The following is a 19,648-nucleotide window of genomic DNA, read 5'->3' on the forward strand; positions in this document are numbered from 1 at the left end:
CATTTGGAATTTGATGCCTGCAACACGGCATCAGGGAGATGTCCCTGAAAAAGAAGCTGCTTGGATGGCAGCATATGTTGCTCCAAAAACCTGTATGTACCTTTCAGCATTAATGGTGCCTTCACAGATGTGCAAGTTAGCCATGCCATGGGCACTAACACACCCCCACACCATCAGAGATGCTGGCTTTTGAACTTTGTGCTGATAACAATCCAGACAGTACTCTTCCTCTTTGGCCCAGAGAACACGACGTCCATGATTTCCAAAAACAATTTGAAATGTGGACTCGTCAGACCACAGGACACTTTTCCACTTTGCGTCAGTCCATCTCAGATGAGCTCAGGCCCAGAGAAGCCGGCGGTGTCTCTGGGTGGTGTTGATATGTGGCTTTCGCTTTGCATGGCAGAGTTTTAACTTGCACTTGTAGATGGAGTGACAAACTGTGTTCACTGACAATGGTTTTCTGAAGTGTTCCTGAGCCCATGTGGTAATATCCGTTACAGAATGATGTCAGTTTTTAATGCAGTGCTGCCTGAGGGATCGAAGGTCACAGGTCAATGTTGGTTTTCTGCCTTGCCGCTTACTTGCAGAGATTCTTGCATCCAGATTCTCTGAATCTTTTGATGACATTATGGACTGTAGATGATGAAATCCCTAAATTCCTTGCAATTGAACGTTGAGAAACGTTCTTAAACTGTTGGACTATTTGCTCACGCAGTTGTTCACAAAGTGGTGAACCACGCCCCATCCTTGCTTGTGAATGACTCAGCCTTTCAGGGATGCTCCCTTTATACCCAATCATGATACTCATCTGTTTTCAATTAACCTGTTCACCTGTGGAATGTTCCGAACAGGTGGTTTTTTGAGCATTCCTCAACTTTCCCAGTCCTTTGTTGCCCCTGTCCCAACTTCTTTGGAACGTATTGTAGGCATCAAATTAAAAATTAGTGAATATTTGCAAAAAACAATAAAGTTTATCCATTTGAACATTAAATATCTTGTCAATGTCCCAACTTTATTGGAATTGTGGTTGTACATTATATTGCTCAAAGTATGCAAACACCTTATCACACCTATTGTAAGTGTGCTGCACATCCTACATCAGGCACTGATGTGGGAAGAGAAGGCCTGGCTCACAAGTGACATTGCAATTCATCCCCAAGCTATTCAATGGAGCTGAGGTCAGGGCTCTGCATAGGCCACTGGAGTTCCTCCACACCAAACCTTGACAGACATACATCCATCCATCCATCTTTGCTTTGGACCTTGCTTTATTCACTGTGAACACAGTCATGCTGGAACAGGTCTTCCCCAAACTGCTGCCACAAAGCTGAAAGCATGTAACTGTCTAAAATGTCTTTGTAAGCTGTAGCGTTAACATTACCCTTCACTGAAACTGAGGGGAAGGGCCCAAAGTGTGAAAAACAGTTCCAAACCATCATCCCTCCTCCACCAAACTTTACTTTTGGCATTATGTTTTCCAGCATCTACCAAACTCAAATTTATCTATCAGACTATCAGGTGGTCAAGTGAAAACCCACTTCATGAAGCCCATGAAGCACAGTTCTTGTGCTGGTTTTGCTTCCAGGCAGTTTAGAAGTCTGTAGTGAGCAATGCAACACAGGACAGGCAGTTTTAAGTTCTATGCACTACAGCACCCAGCAATGGCACTCTGAGTTTGTGCATATTCAATAAACATGTTTCCACTATTCTGACTACAAATTCTTAATTGTGATGAGAAGACTCATTAGCCTGGTGGTCCAAGAGGCCAATGCAAATTTTTATATCTGTCTAACCCTAGAATTACTCATAAAAAAATAACCAACTACTACTAAAAATACTTGCTTATTAATGTAAAATTTGTGGCAATATTAAGATGCCACTGAAATAGCCTTCTGTATCGCAAACAACCACATCTCCGAGGGCATTCTGCTTTGTGTATGAGAACAGGGCACAGAGATAAAAGTCTAACCTGACTGACATACTGCTTACTCATGAAACTGATAAGAGCCCAGACAACCTGACCTTCACCTGGCTGTGTAGACAAAAACACACATATAGTGACCCCCCTCCTCCCTAAAAACTCAACCAGCCTGTTTACAACCATACAGTAACACATATCCATTCTGTTATCTAGTTGCCCACAAACATTAAACAACCCCTCCCTCCAAGCAAAAGATCAGCACGTTCACTGAGAACACAGAGTGGCTATCTAAATTTCCATCCTGGTCTACTTCATTTAAAAGTAGTTCAGCCACTGAGACAAACATCATTCAGATAAATGTCAATGACCTACGCAGGTAATAATCCCAACTGATTTTATGGCCTTTTAATGTCTTTCGTTTATAAAGAGCACCTTAAAGTCTAATCTTATCTGTTTCACACGTCTCACTTCTTATGATCTATAACAACCACTGAAGCACGGGCTAGGACTTAAGGATATAAAATAATATCTGATTTGCCTTTTGACTTTGTCATCATTCGGTAGGGTTTTTTCCTTTGTCTTTAACATAGTTCATGGAACAAGATTTTTAAATTCTGAACTGTGTCCTCTTGTCTGTACATGAATGAGAATTTATTCATTTGTATTTAGAGAGTCACCAAACCGCTACTGGGTATCAATATTGTACTGATATCTGGAAAACTAGATGCATTGAAAAATGTACATAAAAGTAAAATAAGCCACATCAGTAACCACTTGACATCACTTGATAACAGTAAGTATAAGCAGTGTGAAACTGGATAATACTATATAAAGTTTATATAAAGTGCATTTCTAATTATTTTTCTTATTAAAATGAACAAAAATGTTGATTATTTTATCATCAAAAACAAATTATGAAACCAAATGTGCCCATTCCCATATGGCATCTGTGAGTGCCTTGAAGGCTGAAGCTTAAGCCTGAGTACAAAACAGTTGTTTTAGCTCAATTTGCTTCTATTATATAGTTCACAGTGCCAAGTCAACAACATGCAGCAACATGCCATTCATTTTACTTTGCACTGCAACTGTGAGGTAGATGAAGTAAGAGGAAAAACTCAGATTCTTCAGCGTTACATGGTTTACACACCTGGCTGAAAAGTATGAATGCAGAAATCGACTGTATCTGACCATTGTGGAAATAAAGGCAAACTCATTAGACGGCGTCGCTTGCGTCGATTTATGGAAAAGAAACCACAACACTGTTGTCCGTCACTACCTCACAGAACTGATAAAAATCCTAAAAGGTGTCTTTGTTTCTTTTGAAGGGCTGAAATCATTTAAAAAATAAATAAAAACAATAAAAAAATTCATCCCTACTTGGTCTTAGGCCAAGAAACACTGCTCATGTTGATGAAAATTTTGAAGAAGAAGAAGAAGAAGAAGAAGAAGAAGAAGAAGAAGAAGAAGAAAACTCACGTCTTAATGTTGTCATGATATACTTTAGTATCTGATGGCTGGTTATACAGGGGCTGGAGAAAGACAAAGAGACACAGAAATAGTTAATCATTAACTGTGAGACAGACATCTTGTCTGGTTTTAGCATGTCTGTAACAGAAACACCGCACACATGGTATAATTCATCTGAATAGCAGACTCACCAGCTCTACTTTAGGACCGAGTCCTTCAAAGATCTTATGGGCCTCTTCTGCTTTTTTCTAAAGAGGAGAGGCAGAGACAAACAGCAAAAATATTTTAAAATACTTGAAAAAAACTTCTGCATCATTTAGAGAAATACATTCAGAGTGTTCCTGTTTTTTTTTGTTTGGCTGCAGTCATGAGTGTGCATTTATGTGTGTTCATGTACTCTGCCAGAACCTGCAAAAAGCCGTTTCCAATCCTGTGCATGCTGAACATGTCCCTTTCATTGCTCATCGAGTTCCATAGAATGTTTGAAAAACTATGACAACAATCTAAAAGCTGCACATGAACGAAAAAACATCCAACAGGGATGTGCATGATGTCAACAATCGATTACTGAAATCACTATTCAGGTACTTGTTCCATCATGGGGAAGCATGATAAAGTACTCAGACCAACAAATCAGCAAAATGTTTTAAAAGAACTGTAAAAAGTGACTGTTTTACTACATTACATTATACGTTGCTACTACAAAACATAAGTGCCTTAACATAGGTGCGTTGCCAAGAACATGACTGAGAAGTTAGAGGCAGCACTACTTTATCACTAACCAGGCTGTGTGACGTTAGCTAGGTCCAGAAACAGTGAAAGTGCATTTCTCTGATAAACACGCTGGCAGAAAATACCACATTTAGAAGACCAGAGAGTCCACTTTAGCTCATAAAGGGCAGCCTCATTTACTCATTATGCACCAACTAAAAATTTCTAAACCATTTCCAATCAGAGTAAAAATTTCTGAATCTAATTTTGGTTGATTCTTATTTGCACCTCTATTTTCATTATACACCGATCAGGCATAACATTATGACCACCTCCTTGTTTATACGCTCATTGCCAATTTTATCAGCTCCACTTACTATATAGGTGCACTTTATACTTCTACAATTACAGATTGTAGTCCATCTGTTTCTCTGATACTCTGTTAGCTTCCTTTCACCTTGTTCTTCAGTGGTCAGGACCCCCATGGAGCCTCACAGAGCAGGTACTGTTTGAATAGTGGATCATTCTCAGCACTGCAGTAATACTGATGCGGCGGTGGTGTGTTAGTGTGTGTTGCTGGTTTGAGTGGATCAAACACAGCAGTGCTGCTACAAACAACGATGCAACAGACCTTCATAAAAAAGCACTTAGAAAAGCATAAATAACCTACATGCCAGGAATTTTGTCAGGGAGTCAGAACAGCAGGAGAGCAGTCACTTTATTTGAGGGAAAGGAACACAAGTTACAAAATTTAGTGTGTCCCAATGAAAGAAAGCAGCAAAAAAAAGAAAAAAATCTCTCAACAGAGTAGACCAACATTATTCTTTCTCTGCCAATTCAGAGCAAAAATATCACAAAACTATACGTAATGTTATGAACACAAAATTATTTTTACACTACACAAAATTATAAAAACAAGACAGTGGGATCTTAACAACTTAAACAACATCACTGAGGCCCTATTGCCCATTTTGTCTGTCCACCTCCTGCACTCTTTACCTAACCAGCATCTAGACCAGGCCCTGCTCTACTATAGGGAAAATTAATGAATCACAGAGAGAGCCAGAGAAATTCTCAATGTACACACATGGTCACTTTCGCCATAGGACTCTCAAAACTCAGACCCGACTGAGTGAGTGTGAGTGGAGGAAAAATGAATGTGTGCGGTTTGTGTGCGCGCGTGTGAGTGGCCTATATAACAAAATATGCTCTGTCTGCCAGGGCAGTAATGAAAAGTAGAATGTGTATGTGTGAGTGAGTGTGAATATTATTACAGTAACAGTGTAGACTGGTCTTCGGTGTGAATGATGCATTGCACAGCGAGCAGCAGCAGCTGTTTAAATAGAGAGAGACACAGAAAAGGAGGGAGGGAGAAACTCGGAAATAAAAACGTCTTTCAGCCACGTGAAACATGGGAAGGATACAACGGCTACCGCAGCCTATAAGCAAAGGAATTATGTATCTCTGACCGTGCAATCAATCTAGCGCAAACTGTACAGCAGGGTCAAATACTTAGGCATGTAACCTAAGCGCAGCCATAAAACGAAGTTAACGTAATGGTTCGACCAAAAAATCTAATTTACACTTTTTTTTCCTACTCTCTCCAAATGTAGTTGATCAGCCAAGGAATGCTTGGTGTCTGAAGTTTGCTTCGATAGTCTCGCACAGAAGCTACAAGGCTAATTTAATAAGTAAAGCTTATAAAGGAAGCTTAGTTGCCACATTCTGTTCAGAAAAATAAACAAAAATACAGACTCCTAGACTCCTGCCAATACTACTTTCAGCTATTCAACATACTTTCATTAGAGATGACGCAATACCACTTTTTCTTTTTTATATTGAAACCTTGAGTTTTGGTTCATACCAATACAGATTTTTTAAATAAGCTATTTTTAGTTGAAGAACTTCACCCAACATAAATATCGACTACTCAAACAACCCACTAGCCCACATAAAGAAATACACAGCTAACAACAACGTTACAAATTCAATAATGTAATAAGAACATGTGAGTAACCGATGATACCTTGCACCGCAAACAAGATATTTCAGTCGATAATATTTTAGTCCTCATTTAATATACTATTTGTAAGTCGCTTTGGATAAAAGCGTCTGCTAAATTGTAATGTAATGTAATGTAATGTAATGTAATATATGCAAACTTCCGCAAGTGATGTCAACTCACTCGACCAATCACTGCTGTGTGGCATCAGCATGGTAACAACTAAGGCAATTACTTGACTGACAAATGTCAAAAAGAAAAGGTTTGTCCATTGTTTTGTCATGTGTGGTGCTTGTGTCTCTAAGTTCTAAGCTCAAAGTCCTGGACATCAGAGTTGCGTGCAAAACCACTCCAATTTTCAGCTCCTGAATGAGGTGGTGAAACTTTCCAGTCTCCTTTTGCTTTTATAAAATGCTCCCACACTCCCAGCCTTCTCCTGGACCTTTTACCTTCCTGCCACCTGGAAGAAAGTGTCAGAACATTTGTTCCACCACCTCCAGACTCTTACCTGAGGTAGTCAGATTACTGAACGCACTGATGCCCCCAAACATCCACCTGGACAAATCTAGACCCTTTCCAACACCCAGCACAGACTGGCCAGTCCTTGTGTATATTCAGTATTTGTTGTTTTGTGCATTAATTGTTCTGTATATTTATTGTCTGGCATTTTTATTGTATACTTGGCACTCAATGTTGTCTATCTACACTCTATATAGTCCTGTGTAATGTGTTACTATTGCACTATGGGGCCTGAAGATTGACATTTGTTCCAGTTTATACTCGTTACATTGAAGAATGACAAAGACCACTTGACTTGACTCACACTGTGTATAATGGCCTTTAGGCATGTAGTTAATGTTAGCTTAAACTGGTGTTTGGCTGTAAGATTCCATGTCAGCTATATTAACCTTACAGCTTTAGCACAAAACCAGAGAAACAAACTTCAGAAATCAAACATGTTCTGCGTATATGTCTGGCTAAACCTTTGCTTTAATTTATGGGTACATTTTGAGCTTCATGCAGTTCCTACAGCCAGTAAAGTAGGAGGCGGAGTCTCAGATTAATTTTGAGGCCACACCAGACGAACAGATGAACTATAGTAACCCAACATGTGCAGGAAAACAATCCCCCCTCAAACACCCACTACACACCCTCCTTCTCCCACTTCCTCCCTTCTGCAACACATGCTAAATTTCACTATTTTTCCCCCACTGCCTTCAACCTCTGCTCTCGTTAGGGGAAATCCCCAGTAGGATGGTCCCACTTAGAGAAGAACTCCGTTTACTTTTTGTGTGGAGTAGAGTATGACTGACAATATTGATTACGTTAGTTATTGAGTAAGCCAATAAAGGTGCGAGGATTTCGATATAGTAACAAAAAATTAAAGAATAAATGTGCACGGAAATATAACGGTTTAAAAACGTTTGCTTTTTCAAGGATTTCCCTATTAGCCATATTTTGTGCAAAAAACCATCAGTGATCAATGGCAGGTGGGTGAAATCCATCTATTTTCTAATGTACAGCTTAGCTGTAAGATCACTATTTCGCAAAATGATACTAATACTCAGCTTTTCAATGATTTCATCCTTAAGCTAATTCAGTCTGTAAACAAAATTAGAGCTCTGTAAAAGACATTTAACCCTTCAAAAATAAAAAGGCACATGAAATCTTGTCCTCAGAATCATAAATGAGGTTTAGAACCTATATCATTACACCACTCTGTTGAGCAGATGTACTGATGTACTCTTCTTGTCCATTAAGCTCTAGAGTCCATTCAGCTGCATGCACCATGTGTTGGAACATCCATCCATTTTCTAAGCCGCTTCTCCGTCAGAGTCGCTCTGGACAGGTCGCCAGTCCATCGCAGGGCAGACAGACGGACACAGACAGTCACTCACACACTCACACCCAGGGGCAATTTAGCATGTCCAATTGGCCTGACTGCATGTCTTTGGACTGTGGGAGGAAACCAGAGAACCCGGAAGAAACCCACGCAGACACGGGGAGAACATGCAAACTCCACACAGAGAGGACCCCGGTCATATTACATGTTTTGCTGTTTGTTTTTTTTTTAGTAAAAAAAAAACAACAACAACAACAACAACAAGTTAACACATCTTCTATAGATAACACACTTAAAACTGGCCTTTCTCTACAAGCTTTAGTGTACAATGTGTTTATTTGAGTTTCTTTTAAAGTTTAAATGCTGGCCACCTTTTAGGTTTGAAAATGTTACATTCAGCAAATAAACAGTAGTTGAACATTAAAACGTGCAGAAGTGTGTTCTCTAACTAATGTGACTCGGGTTCCAAAACATTTGGATACAACTGTATATTTCCCAGAGATTCCTCTCAAGTCTCTGCAAATTTCTGAAGCTGCAAGGGACTTCCATCTTCCTCACACAGACACAAATACATACAGGAAGTCAGTGTCCCTCTAACTGTAACTTCTAATTCTTAAATACAACATATGGAGCGCGAAGAAACACACACACACACACACACACACACACACACACACACACAAACCTCCACAGGGAACTGACTGCAGAACACATTGGTGAAGCATAAACAGAGTTTACCTGCGTGAGGGACATCTGGATTGTGATGTTGACCCAGACAGACTTAAAAGAATAGTCTTGTACTTTTCTTTTTATCACAAAGATTGGTGTCTGAAGGTTACTTCTTCAGCTCTGCACTAAACTGGGTTAATATAAGCAACTTAACATAGTTAGCATGGAAACTGCATGCTTAAATCATACTTGCTCAAACTATGTCTTAAATATACTTGCTCATTGTAGGACTGGTAGCTATTCCAAGGGTTCTCTAATTTTTGACCTATCAAATATTCTGCAAAGTGAAGAGTGCTAAACTTTTAGCCCACTTTTCCTCAACATTGTTATTTCCACCAACAAACACAATAGCATACCATGAATAAACAATGAAACATGCAGAGGCCTAGATTGGTGAGACTGCAGGATAGAAAAATAATAAAATAATAACACGTATTTAACCCTCTCACCCTCATATATGAACACAACTTCATTAATATGTAGTTGGACCCCGTTTTATTTCAATATTTTCAGATTCAAGCTTGTTTCAGACATGTGGGTAGCACAGTCACAGAAAGCAAAAATGGGCCTGGGTTTGATTCCCTGGCCCTGGGATGATCAGGGTACTTTCAACTGGAGACACTAAATTGCCCCTAGCTGTGAACGTACACCTCTATGTCTGCCCTGTGATAGACTTGCAACCTGTCCAGGGTGTGTCCTGCATTAGGCCAATGAACGCTGGAATAGGCTCTTAGCATCCAGCTAAGACAATGAATAAATGAATGTTTTAGACATGACACAGCAGCAAAGTACTGTATTTGGACATGAACCAACATTTAGCACCATTTTTGCTAAGCCAAGAACCTATTGCGTGCTTACCTGTACAAACCATAGATTTATCTATATTTATATTGTTTGGTTCTGTTTTTAACCATTTCGTACAATTATCTGAGACGTACCTCAGCTGTAAAATACCGTTTTAACTATTAAATGAGGATTTATCCATCAGTTTTTCAAATATTTTATTTCAGTAAAAAGTGGAGTTGTATAGGTTAGATAGAGTTAGTACTGGTATAGTCACTGGGTATCAGCAAATACTTAACAATCCGGTATCGGAAAGAAAAAAGCTGTATCAGTGCATCCCTAGTTAAAACCGTAGTAGTAGTGGTAGTAGTACCATGAAACAACCGTTGGTCCATTTTCACACATGCCAGTGCACCAAAGAGAAACCACATAAAGTGTGTCTAAGATTATTTAACAACTTAATGTGGTCAGAGGCAAATGCGTGATGATTTATGCATGTAATTTGCACAATGCTAATTGAGCACAGATAAGCTTCCATTACTCGTTAAGCACATGAGCCTCATAGCTCCAGTGCAAAACTAAAGAAGCAGTGTGCAGAGACCAAACGTGTCTCTCTGACTTACCCTTATACTCAGCTCAGTGGTCTAGTGTGCTATTGAATGGGGAAGAGGTTTTCAAATGTGGTGGAGCTGTGACTAAGTCACACCTAGAGCAAATCAACTTGTGGTCTGGTACTTTCCGAGAACGTTACAAATGTATAAAAAAGGCTTACAAGGCAACAGCAAAACAAGGTCAGAGTTTAGGAAGGTTCTGCCCAACTGTTACTGTGTAAGAGTTGATTGTGTGTATAGGTGTGTGTGTCTCTTCCTGGTGACACCATACCCGGTTCTCATCATAGATAATCTGAACGATGCTCCGGTGCTTGTGTTCTACGGGGGGCGGAGATACTGGCTTTTCCGGCTCCACAGGCTTAGCTGCTTCCTCCTCCAGTTGTTGCTGGGAGACACACAAACCCATAACATGCATCATCATCATCAGACATGCACAAACTGCAAGTAGCTTTTTTCTTTTTTACATTTTTAAAATGTATTTAAATTCCAACATTTTTAATAACATAATTAAATGTTTAAGATGTAAACAAAGTCATTCAGAGTGGTCTGATGAGAAAGGCTCCATTCAGTCAGAATTGTTCACAGCAGTGGTGATAGGAACAAGACATCTGAAGCAAAACCTCCCTCACAGAAAGCTATTACATGAAATGGTTACACATATGTTGCCTGATATCTGAGACACGTTTTACGATACTTTGAGATGATGTTTTGACTTTTTCTTTTTTTTTTTTTTGTCTAGTATTTTTATATTTCAAGTAGAGAGCTACAAGCAGGGTACCTTGTTTCAGATTCACCCATATGGTACCATTATCAACACTTTATATTGGTTTATTTATCAGCATGGCCACATATGTAAATGGAAAACATTGGATTTCAGCATCGGCCCAGAACTCCCATATCTGTGCATGTCCATCAAGTTTCTATGTACACGTATATCCACTACAAATTACAGTTTGTATCTCAACAATTAAGCAGAAATAAAAACACACACAAATCACCAGTGGAATAGATTATACTTCAACAACAGTTAACTACGAACAATAGTTACAATACTGTTCTTAATAGATGTAATATAAATAAAACCACAACCAATCCTTAAAACAAACCACATTCTACACATTTAGTAACACAGTTAACTTTATACGTCTACAGATGTATGTGTAGTTTAGTACATTTTACACTGATTACATTGTGAATGTTGATACATCTAAAATTAGGCTATTATAAACTGTTTATAATTTTTTTTTTTTTAAGTAAACAGCCCACACATGCATAAATACTTTTCGCAAAAGCAACACTGAGCACAAAGTTACTGACGAATGCAAGCGGTGATTTGAAGAAAGACATTCTGCATGTTTGGTGTGAAATGGGCCTAGCTAAAGACACCCACAGATATCGTCGCAGGATCATGTAATTGCATCAGGGCTCTCTGTGAACATTATTATTTCATAAATCTTGGACATTCCAATATTCACCCATTTGCAGTGTGTTTATTGTGGAAATTCAAAACACAAGGACAACACTCTGCTATGGTGGCTTCTGTCTAATCTGAAATCAGCTAACCCTAACCCGAACCCATGCCTTTGACTACTATATGTCTTGTACACACCGCTTAACTGCTCTTTAGTATGAGAAGAAAATTTTGTGGCTGCTCCTTCCACACAGAGATCTGATCAGCTTTTTAGTGTTAGTTATATATAGGTAAAGCTGGTGTAGTCTCAGCACTCGTCTGTGTTCGAGCATGCAAAAGAGAGATCAAATGTATGTAAGCGTGACAGAGGGAGAAAGAGGAAAGAGTGAGATCCTGGGAAAACCTTTCACAAAACAGACATAGTAGGGAGGGGGGCTGTGGGACACACACACAACTCGCTCTTTTCCAGCCAAACCCTGGCTTGGCATTCTATGCCTAATGAGGGCAGAATTCCAAAGCAAGATAGCAATAATAAATAAATAAATAAATAAATAAATAAAAAACAGAAGAACAGATACAACCAACACGCCACCAGCCACACACTTCTAACTTTTTCTCATGTTTTATATAAAGAGAGAAAGTACATGTATATAAATGTTATAAAACAATGAACTAAGGATAAAATTATTATCATGGAGGTTATTAAGTAATGTAAAGCATCAACAGCCATGGGTGCTTCAGTATTCGCTTTGCCTTTAAACAGCGTTGGGATAATTGGCACACACAAGGAGGGGCGATAAGCTCCTTCTGGGAGGACTACATTGCCCACAAGGCTTAGTGCTAAATGTAATCCCCTCATGGGAGGTCACTCAGCCTGCTGTATTGGGGTTGGATGGGGACAGCAAAGCTGCTCATGGATGAACCCTGGTTGGTGCCAGGTGTCCTTAGCTACCTCATGCAGCCAACCAAGCCAGAGGCTGGAACAGGAGCACAGTCAACTAACCTGCTTCTTCTTGAGCTTAAAGATCTGCTGCTCGACCTTTGCGATCTCTCTGTCCACACGGTCCATGCTCTGGATCAGCTCCTCTTTGGAAAGCTTGGAAGGAGATGCGTCCTGTTCCTCCCCCAGAGACTGCATGCCTCCTCCAGGGGATGATGCTTCAACCTTCATACTGAAGTGGGTCTCCTGGAGAAGGAGGGAAAGAGAGAATGAAGACCTGAAATAAGGCCAGTTTCTTACACGTAGCTTAAGCCTATGCTTGTTTGTCGCTCTGGGGCAGCTTGACTGCAGCATACAACCTAAAAATCAAGCATACAGTTAAAACTTTCCGCAGGAAGTGTGATTCAACACTAACAAATACTGACTGAGTGATGACTACTTGGATGCAGTTAATGCTGGAGTTTTGCTGGAGTAATGCTGAAGTCACCACGACTAGAGAGAAAAACATGGTTTTTATTTTACATATGTATTTAGTGTTGCTCAGAGAAAACTACAGGAAACAGACTTGAAGCATTATGGTTGCATGTTCACACCTGTTAAATTCTGAAAACATGTTTCACTGTGAGCTTTTCCACCAGGATAATGTCTACATTATGATATAGTGATGTGATATAAACCAAACAAAAATAAATAAATAAATTAAAAAAAGATACACAGTCGAATGCGAAATTTTGAAAACCCCAGGTCAAACGACATTTTATTGATTTTCTAAGAGAACATAAGTTAGCATATGCTCTGCAGCAAGGCATTCTACAGCTCTATGGCAGTCTGCCACTTTTAGTGCACAATTTGTACTTATTTGCTAAGTTTAACATATTGGAGAACAAAATACAGGCCACAATTCATGTTTGTTTTTCCCCCAATGATAAATTCAGCAAACTGTAATGGTGAATATAAAATGAGCAGAAGAGTGTTCTCTGGAGAAGAAATGTGCTTATTCGGAAGAACTTGCTTAGAAAATCAACTAAACATGCAATTGAGCCAGGGGTGCCCAAACGTTTGCATATGATTTTAAGTGTTTAGGTGTGCAAGTGTCTCACCTTCTTCACCTCTCCGGAGGTTCTCAGGCCGTCCTGTACAGTATGAGGAAGTGGAAGAACGATGCCAGCAGGTGGAGGACGAGGCATGTGGGGTTCAGGAGTGCCCTCGACACGGGGCCGTTTGGCCTCCACTGCCTCGTGCTCAGTCTGGATCGGCATAGTGTGGAACTGCTGCTCGTAGCCATGCCTGCGCTCTGGAGGCCTGCAAAACAGACAGACAGCATCGCATTAAAACCCACATGTGAACATGGTTTAAAATGTAAAAAAAAAAAAATTTGGGGCATATTAAATAACCCATGTGGTTCGGTTCTACACATCTGAGCCTCTCCCACAATACACAAAGTTCTCGGTCGGTCCCTGAACAGTGAGCAAAAAGTGTAAAACAAAGAACAAACTGGCTAATGCTCATTTTAGCTGGAGATCTAATTATATTTTGCTGCTCATGATTTCGGGTGGATCAAGGACATACAGCATCTGATATCTGAAAACTCAGCACTGCCATCTGTAGCTTGTAGCTAGCTACAATTCTGCTTCTGAAACTGTCATTTACGTAAACACAGTGGATGCATTTCTTGTTGCCTTTTTTGTACGTCATACCTGTAAAGTACAATCGCATGGAAATGCTGTGAGTCTTAAAGTTAAGGGAGAGCTAACGTGTCATTTTAATCCTACAGTTATTGTGGACTGGTAGCTATTGGACTTTTGTAAGCTAAGTTAACAATAGGATCTTCCAACAAGTGGTTCACGCAAGTAAGAAGCAGCGTCTAGCTACACTGCAACGATGTATCAAATCATAACAAGAAAATTGTAAATATGAGTAAAGAACGGCTTTAAAACTACAAAATTAACCTGACTGAGGCAGACAGCTACAAATTCCTGTGAGCTGCTCACAGGTCACATCAGTATGTCTTTGTAGTTGTGTGTGGCCTTAGCCATCATAGTAGTGCAAGTTGGTGCATGTGTGTGTGTGTGTGTGTGTGCGCGCACATTACCTCTCAGTCCCAGGGTGGAATTCTGACAGCAATGAGGGTCTGCGACGCTGCTGCTGGTCCTGCAGGTGAGTATTGCGGTATTCTGGAACTGTTAACTCCTACACACACATACAAAAGAGATGGGCATGCAATCAGAAAGATAGTAAACCACACCCAAAACAAAAACATAAGGGCACTCCTGGATGAGGGAGCAAATGGCCTACAAAGACATGAGAGAGAGAGATACTGTACTCAAGTCTCAGGCAGTCACAGCAAATGCTCTGAAAACCACTTATCTTTGCACTAAGAAGAACATCAGAATACAAATGAACATCACAACAGTAAAACATAACCAGAATGTTTTATGCTCAAAAAGATTATTACTATGTTATTCAGAAGAATACAAAATATACATGTTTGGTTTTTGACTTTCTAATGCACTCTAGCAATTTCACGGATCGAATTAGTTCCATCAGCAGCACCCAATTTAATTTAATGAAGGATTGACTGTATAAACTAGGCATTGAATAGTAACTAAGTACTTGTCTTCCTCGAGGAGACCACACATATCAAATCACAATGCATTGTATATATATTAACTTATTTGTGCTTATTTTAATGTTGGTGTTTCTTTGAACACATAAATGTTTACTGCCAAAATACTCATAAGTAGTTATATTTTTCTCAGAAGACTTTCATATGTACAGCAGCGACAGAGGCGGGACGAGAAAGAGCTAATCTGAGCAACAGCAATCTCTCAGTGAAGGTCAGCGAAGTTTACTCTGAAACCCTGAGGCAATCTGTATATCAGCCAAGCACGCACACTCTACCTGACTACAAACACACACACATACTCAACCTGCTTTAGGCACCAGTGAAAGTAGCGACTCACTGAAATAGAACACGGATCATAAACGACTCACACACACACACACACACACACACACACACACACACACACACACACATACATTCAACTGACATGAAGAACGTTGATTACTATCTTCTGATCCATTACATCAGGTTTAGCAACAACTACTGCAAGAACTAGCAGCAGGAAAACAAGGAAGCAAAACTAGACACAGCAAGTCGAGGTCAGACAACCACATCATGGTTAAAATCTCAGGAATAAACTGTCACAGGACTAAAAATAATATCAGGGGTTTCCTCATTAACCCTTTTAACTCTAAACCAAATATTCAGTTATTAGTTTTATGGCTTATTAAAAGCAATAAGCCACGAGAGGCAATGACTTCCTAATTTTACCACAGATAAGGGACAGGTTGTTAAACACAATGCTGAATTAAATCACTTTAATGGGTCTTGGGTGGCTGATTGCTTTTGTAAAACAACAATAAAAAGGCAAGTTATTTTTCATTTTCAAACACAAGGTACCTGAACATGCGTTACAGTTATTTAAAATATAAAAAAACAAATTAAACAGAATAAATAGCAACGTGCACCTGCTTAAGGAGTCTTAAAGGCACAGCTAAAAATATACGTGTAGCTTTTTAACTCTTTAATTCATGAAGGTTTTGGTATGTTAGAAAAACTTAGAAACGCCATCAGTATCTATGGTATCAGGCTGATATCAGCAACAAATGCTGAAATATATATCAGAGGGTGAATTAAAAAAAAAAAAAAAAAAAAAGGAATAGGAGCCCATCCTGCATCAGTCAAAACTCAAGGTCTCAATATCAGAAACGAAAAAGTGGTATCCTCCAAACAATGTTGCCTAATGGCAGAAGGCCAAGCAACTAAAATATTATTCCATATATAGTTGGATATTACTAATAAAAGGTTCAGGTAATGTGTTCATGCATATGTTGGTTAAATTTGAGAACCAGCACTATCAATATTAAAAGTACACAGTAACTACTACAAGTTACTCAGTAACTAAAAACTAATATGCGAGTTATGCAGCTATGAGAGAGAGTGAGGAACTGAAGGAGCAAAAAGTCAGAACACACAGAAGAGATAGCGTGGTCATTCACTGACCCAACCTTCCTGTGGAAGTCCTGTTCTCAGAACTCTAATCAAATTCAGCAAATAAACTGCAAACGACCTTCATGGCAAGCGTTCAAGTTGCTAAGCCAGTTGCTCTGACATGTCTCCTATGCCCTGGGTTTGGTGTTCGTCAGGGTTCAGGTAAGATACTCTGAAAAACTAAACAGAACCTGTTTAGTTTACACACATTTACACAGGTTAAACAACCTTACAAAGACCAAAGTCTCATTCGCAGTATGAGTGAGGAAACAAATAGCATACAATGAAAACAGACAGATATATGCAAGCTATAATAATGTGTGGTGATATAACAATCATGATAAATAACGTCATAATGTGCATTTCTGAGTGTATGGATTATTCTCAGGAACATGACAGAACTGGGACCTGAAAAAATTCATGCAATAAATTTAATGCTTGTGTAATGCGTTTTAATTGACATATAAAATATCGTCTAGTTAAATATAAAACCTGAATGACTTAATTTACTGTAAACTGATTTTTTCCACCTTAAGTGACTCTTATTCTTATTATTGCAAGTTAAGATTCAAAGAAAAAAAATGTTTTTTTCAACTCTTTTATCAACTTTTCTTTCCATAATTGAAGCACTGTTGTCGGACTAAGATTGTTATAGCCAAATATTATTAATAAAATGTATACAAAATGTCATATTTTGCTATTTTCAACAAAACACTGACATCTATTCAGGCTCACAACTTTCCAACTTCCAAGAAAAACATTAAAGAGATTAAACGGATACCTGGAAAATGATTATAACACTCGAGAATTTATGGACATATGACCTTCAATTTTATAATCAAAGTTTCAAACGTTCAGAGTTCATGTTCGTGTCTCAGTGACTTATTAAAAGGCTTTTGCCCTAGAGACTGCAATTTCACAACTTTCAAATCAACAGAAGCAGTCTCTCTCTCTCCTTCTCTCTCTCTCAATAAAAAGCTATGTCATCAGTGAGTGACCAAGGCTTGGCCTTACAGTTCAGTCTGCATTACATCACAGCTTCCTGAACAGGAACTTTTAAAGCTAAAGAATCAATGAAAGCGATAAGGGAAAAGAAGGGCCATGAGTTGGTTTCAGGATTCAGGATTTGGATTTTGTGTCTCGCTTTTTTGTGTGTGGACCTTTTGAATCACTAAATCTCATCATCTCAACACAAATTTTTTAAACATGTAAAACAACAGCAAAAAGCAGCACTGCTAATACAACTAATACCATGTTATGCTGTTACAATGGCTTCACCATCTTCACATTAGTGTGGTATGCAGTGATGTACGATTATAGCCAAATTGTGACACATTGGTTCACACTACATGCTACACTGGTTAAATCTGAACGCACAGTGGGAAAAAAAACACATGAATTCCGATTTGAGCGTCTCATTAAGGTCGCATGGCCACGAATCAGACACGTATCCAATCTAGGACCACATATGAAAGTGCCTTTGGTCGGATTTGAAAAGATCAGATTTGCATACCAACACAGCCCTGAAAACAGCAGATCGGAGTCACATGAGGGCAAAAAATCTGATTTGTGTCACTTCAACCTGGTAAAGTGAACATAGCCTTATTTATTGCACCACATATGCAATCATTTACCAATTCACTGGTAAGGCACATCCAGGCAACCAGGTCAATTTACTCTCAATTTCTACATTTTATAAACATGCGTATCTCAGTACTGATTGACATACACGTGACATCAGATAGCATCAGATAGCAGCATCGGCCCGGAGCGTGAAAATAAAAATATGATGTGCATCACGCAAAACTTATTTTAGTATTGTGGTATTACCTTTCTGCCACATCACCCACCTGTACTACTAGGGAATCTCCAGTATCCGATATAGACGCTCCGGGCCGATGCTGCTATCTAATGCTATCTGATGTCACGTGTATATATATATATATATAAATAATTTCGTGGTTTCGATCAGTTGAAAAAGACATTTAAAACCACTTCCAACATTTCACATACTGTTTTCCTGCACTAAATTCAATTAAACAGGACTAAATATGCTCTTTTTGTACTCATGTAAACATGCAGTTGGGATTTGTTTTAAATACTGGCTATACCAATGATAGTCAGAAAAGCATTTAGTGAGACCATTCATCATAATAACGATAAAAAAATGTTATGCTGCCCAGCCATACCCAGCAGTATGTTTACTTTTAAGTATACACTTCCTTATAGATACACAGGGATTAATCATAGCTTCCGTATCTAAACCTCGGTTAACAAGGAAAGTTGTAAAATGAATGGCTGTTTTTTTCTGTCAAGACAGGAATCCTAGCTAAACTGAATGTGCCTCATGATCTAGGTCTCAGCCCTCTTACCCCAAATTATTTACAAACAATTTCTCATAAACATCACCTCAATCTTCCTGAACACAAGACCAAGCAAGAGAGAGAAAACGAGAGAGCAAGCAAGATAGAGCGAGTGAACGCAGCTAAGGTCTGTTGAGTTCGTTTCTACAGCCTTAAGGATCATAGAGCAGTGATAACGAAACTGATTTATAGCATTAATGCCCTGATGCTTAAGGCTTCTTTCATCTGACAAACAGGGGAAGTAAAGATAAGGCAAAAAGTTGACATCAGATGCAGCAGCTATTTGAAATTAAAGGGACAGCTGTGCATGCTTAATAGGCTATTTCAGCCCTTCTCCTTTTGCTGTTTCTCAACTCTTCCAAGCACATCTCCTGGTAGAAAGCAGAAAAACACTTTGGCTGAACACTGTATACACAGTACAACTCAGAAAACAAGTGCAAGACAACACAAAGAAAGCCAACAAACTCCTTGGAATCTCTGAGGGGATTTAAAGGCTCCTATCTTCTTTTTCAAAAAAGGTTGCGTAGTATGTAAACGTATCGTTAGTTTCAAAATGTATTCACTCCCAATCTATGAAATCTATAAAAACAAAGCTACAAAATTAGCACGTTCTGAATTTGTTTTTGTGATATCATGAAAACCAATGCACCAGCCCATTCAGCCTACAGTAGTTTAACCCCACTCATTCAAACTGAAGTTAAAAGGAGTGTTTCTGCTTGGACTGCTTTTTGAATGAGATACAGGCACAAGACAGTGCAGCCAATCACAACAGAGGATAATTACATATGTGAGTCTTAAAGGAACAGC

The 19,648-nt window shown here is 39.0% G+C and overlaps 1 protein-coding gene across 10 annotated transcripts in view; it reads right to left on the reverse strand.

The window, feature by feature from the left end:
- The window catches only part of ncor1 (nuclear receptor corepressor 1), a 105,758-nt gene that overhangs the window by 73,695 nt on the left and 12,415 nt on the right, over positions 1–19,648 (reverse strand). For all 10 annotated transcript variants that reach the window (XM_037533623.1, XM_017714854.2, XM_037533624.1 and 7 more), the window contains 6 exons: positions 14,514–14,611; positions 13,522–13,723; positions 12,485–12,667; positions 10,342–10,455; positions 3,583–3,639; positions 3,401–3,453 (listed from right to left, as the gene is read on the reverse strand). In XM_037533623.1, coding sequence (XP_037389520.1) covers positions 3,401–3,453; positions 3,583–3,639; positions 10,342–10,455; positions 12,485–12,667; positions 13,522–13,723; positions 14,514–14,611 — 707 coding nt within the window. The remainder of the gene's footprint in view (positions 1–3,400; positions 3,454–3,582; positions 3,640–10,341; positions 10,456–12,484; positions 12,668–13,521; positions 13,724–14,513; positions 14,612–19,648) is intronic.

Source organism: Pygocentrus nattereri, chromosome 23 (genome assembly GCF_015220715.1).
Source record: "Pygocentrus nattereri isolate fPygNat1 chromosome 23, fPygNat1.pri, whole genome shotgun sequence".
Lineage (NCBI taxonomy): Eukaryota > Metazoa > Chordata > Actinopteri > Characiformes > Serrasalmidae > Pygocentrus > Pygocentrus nattereri.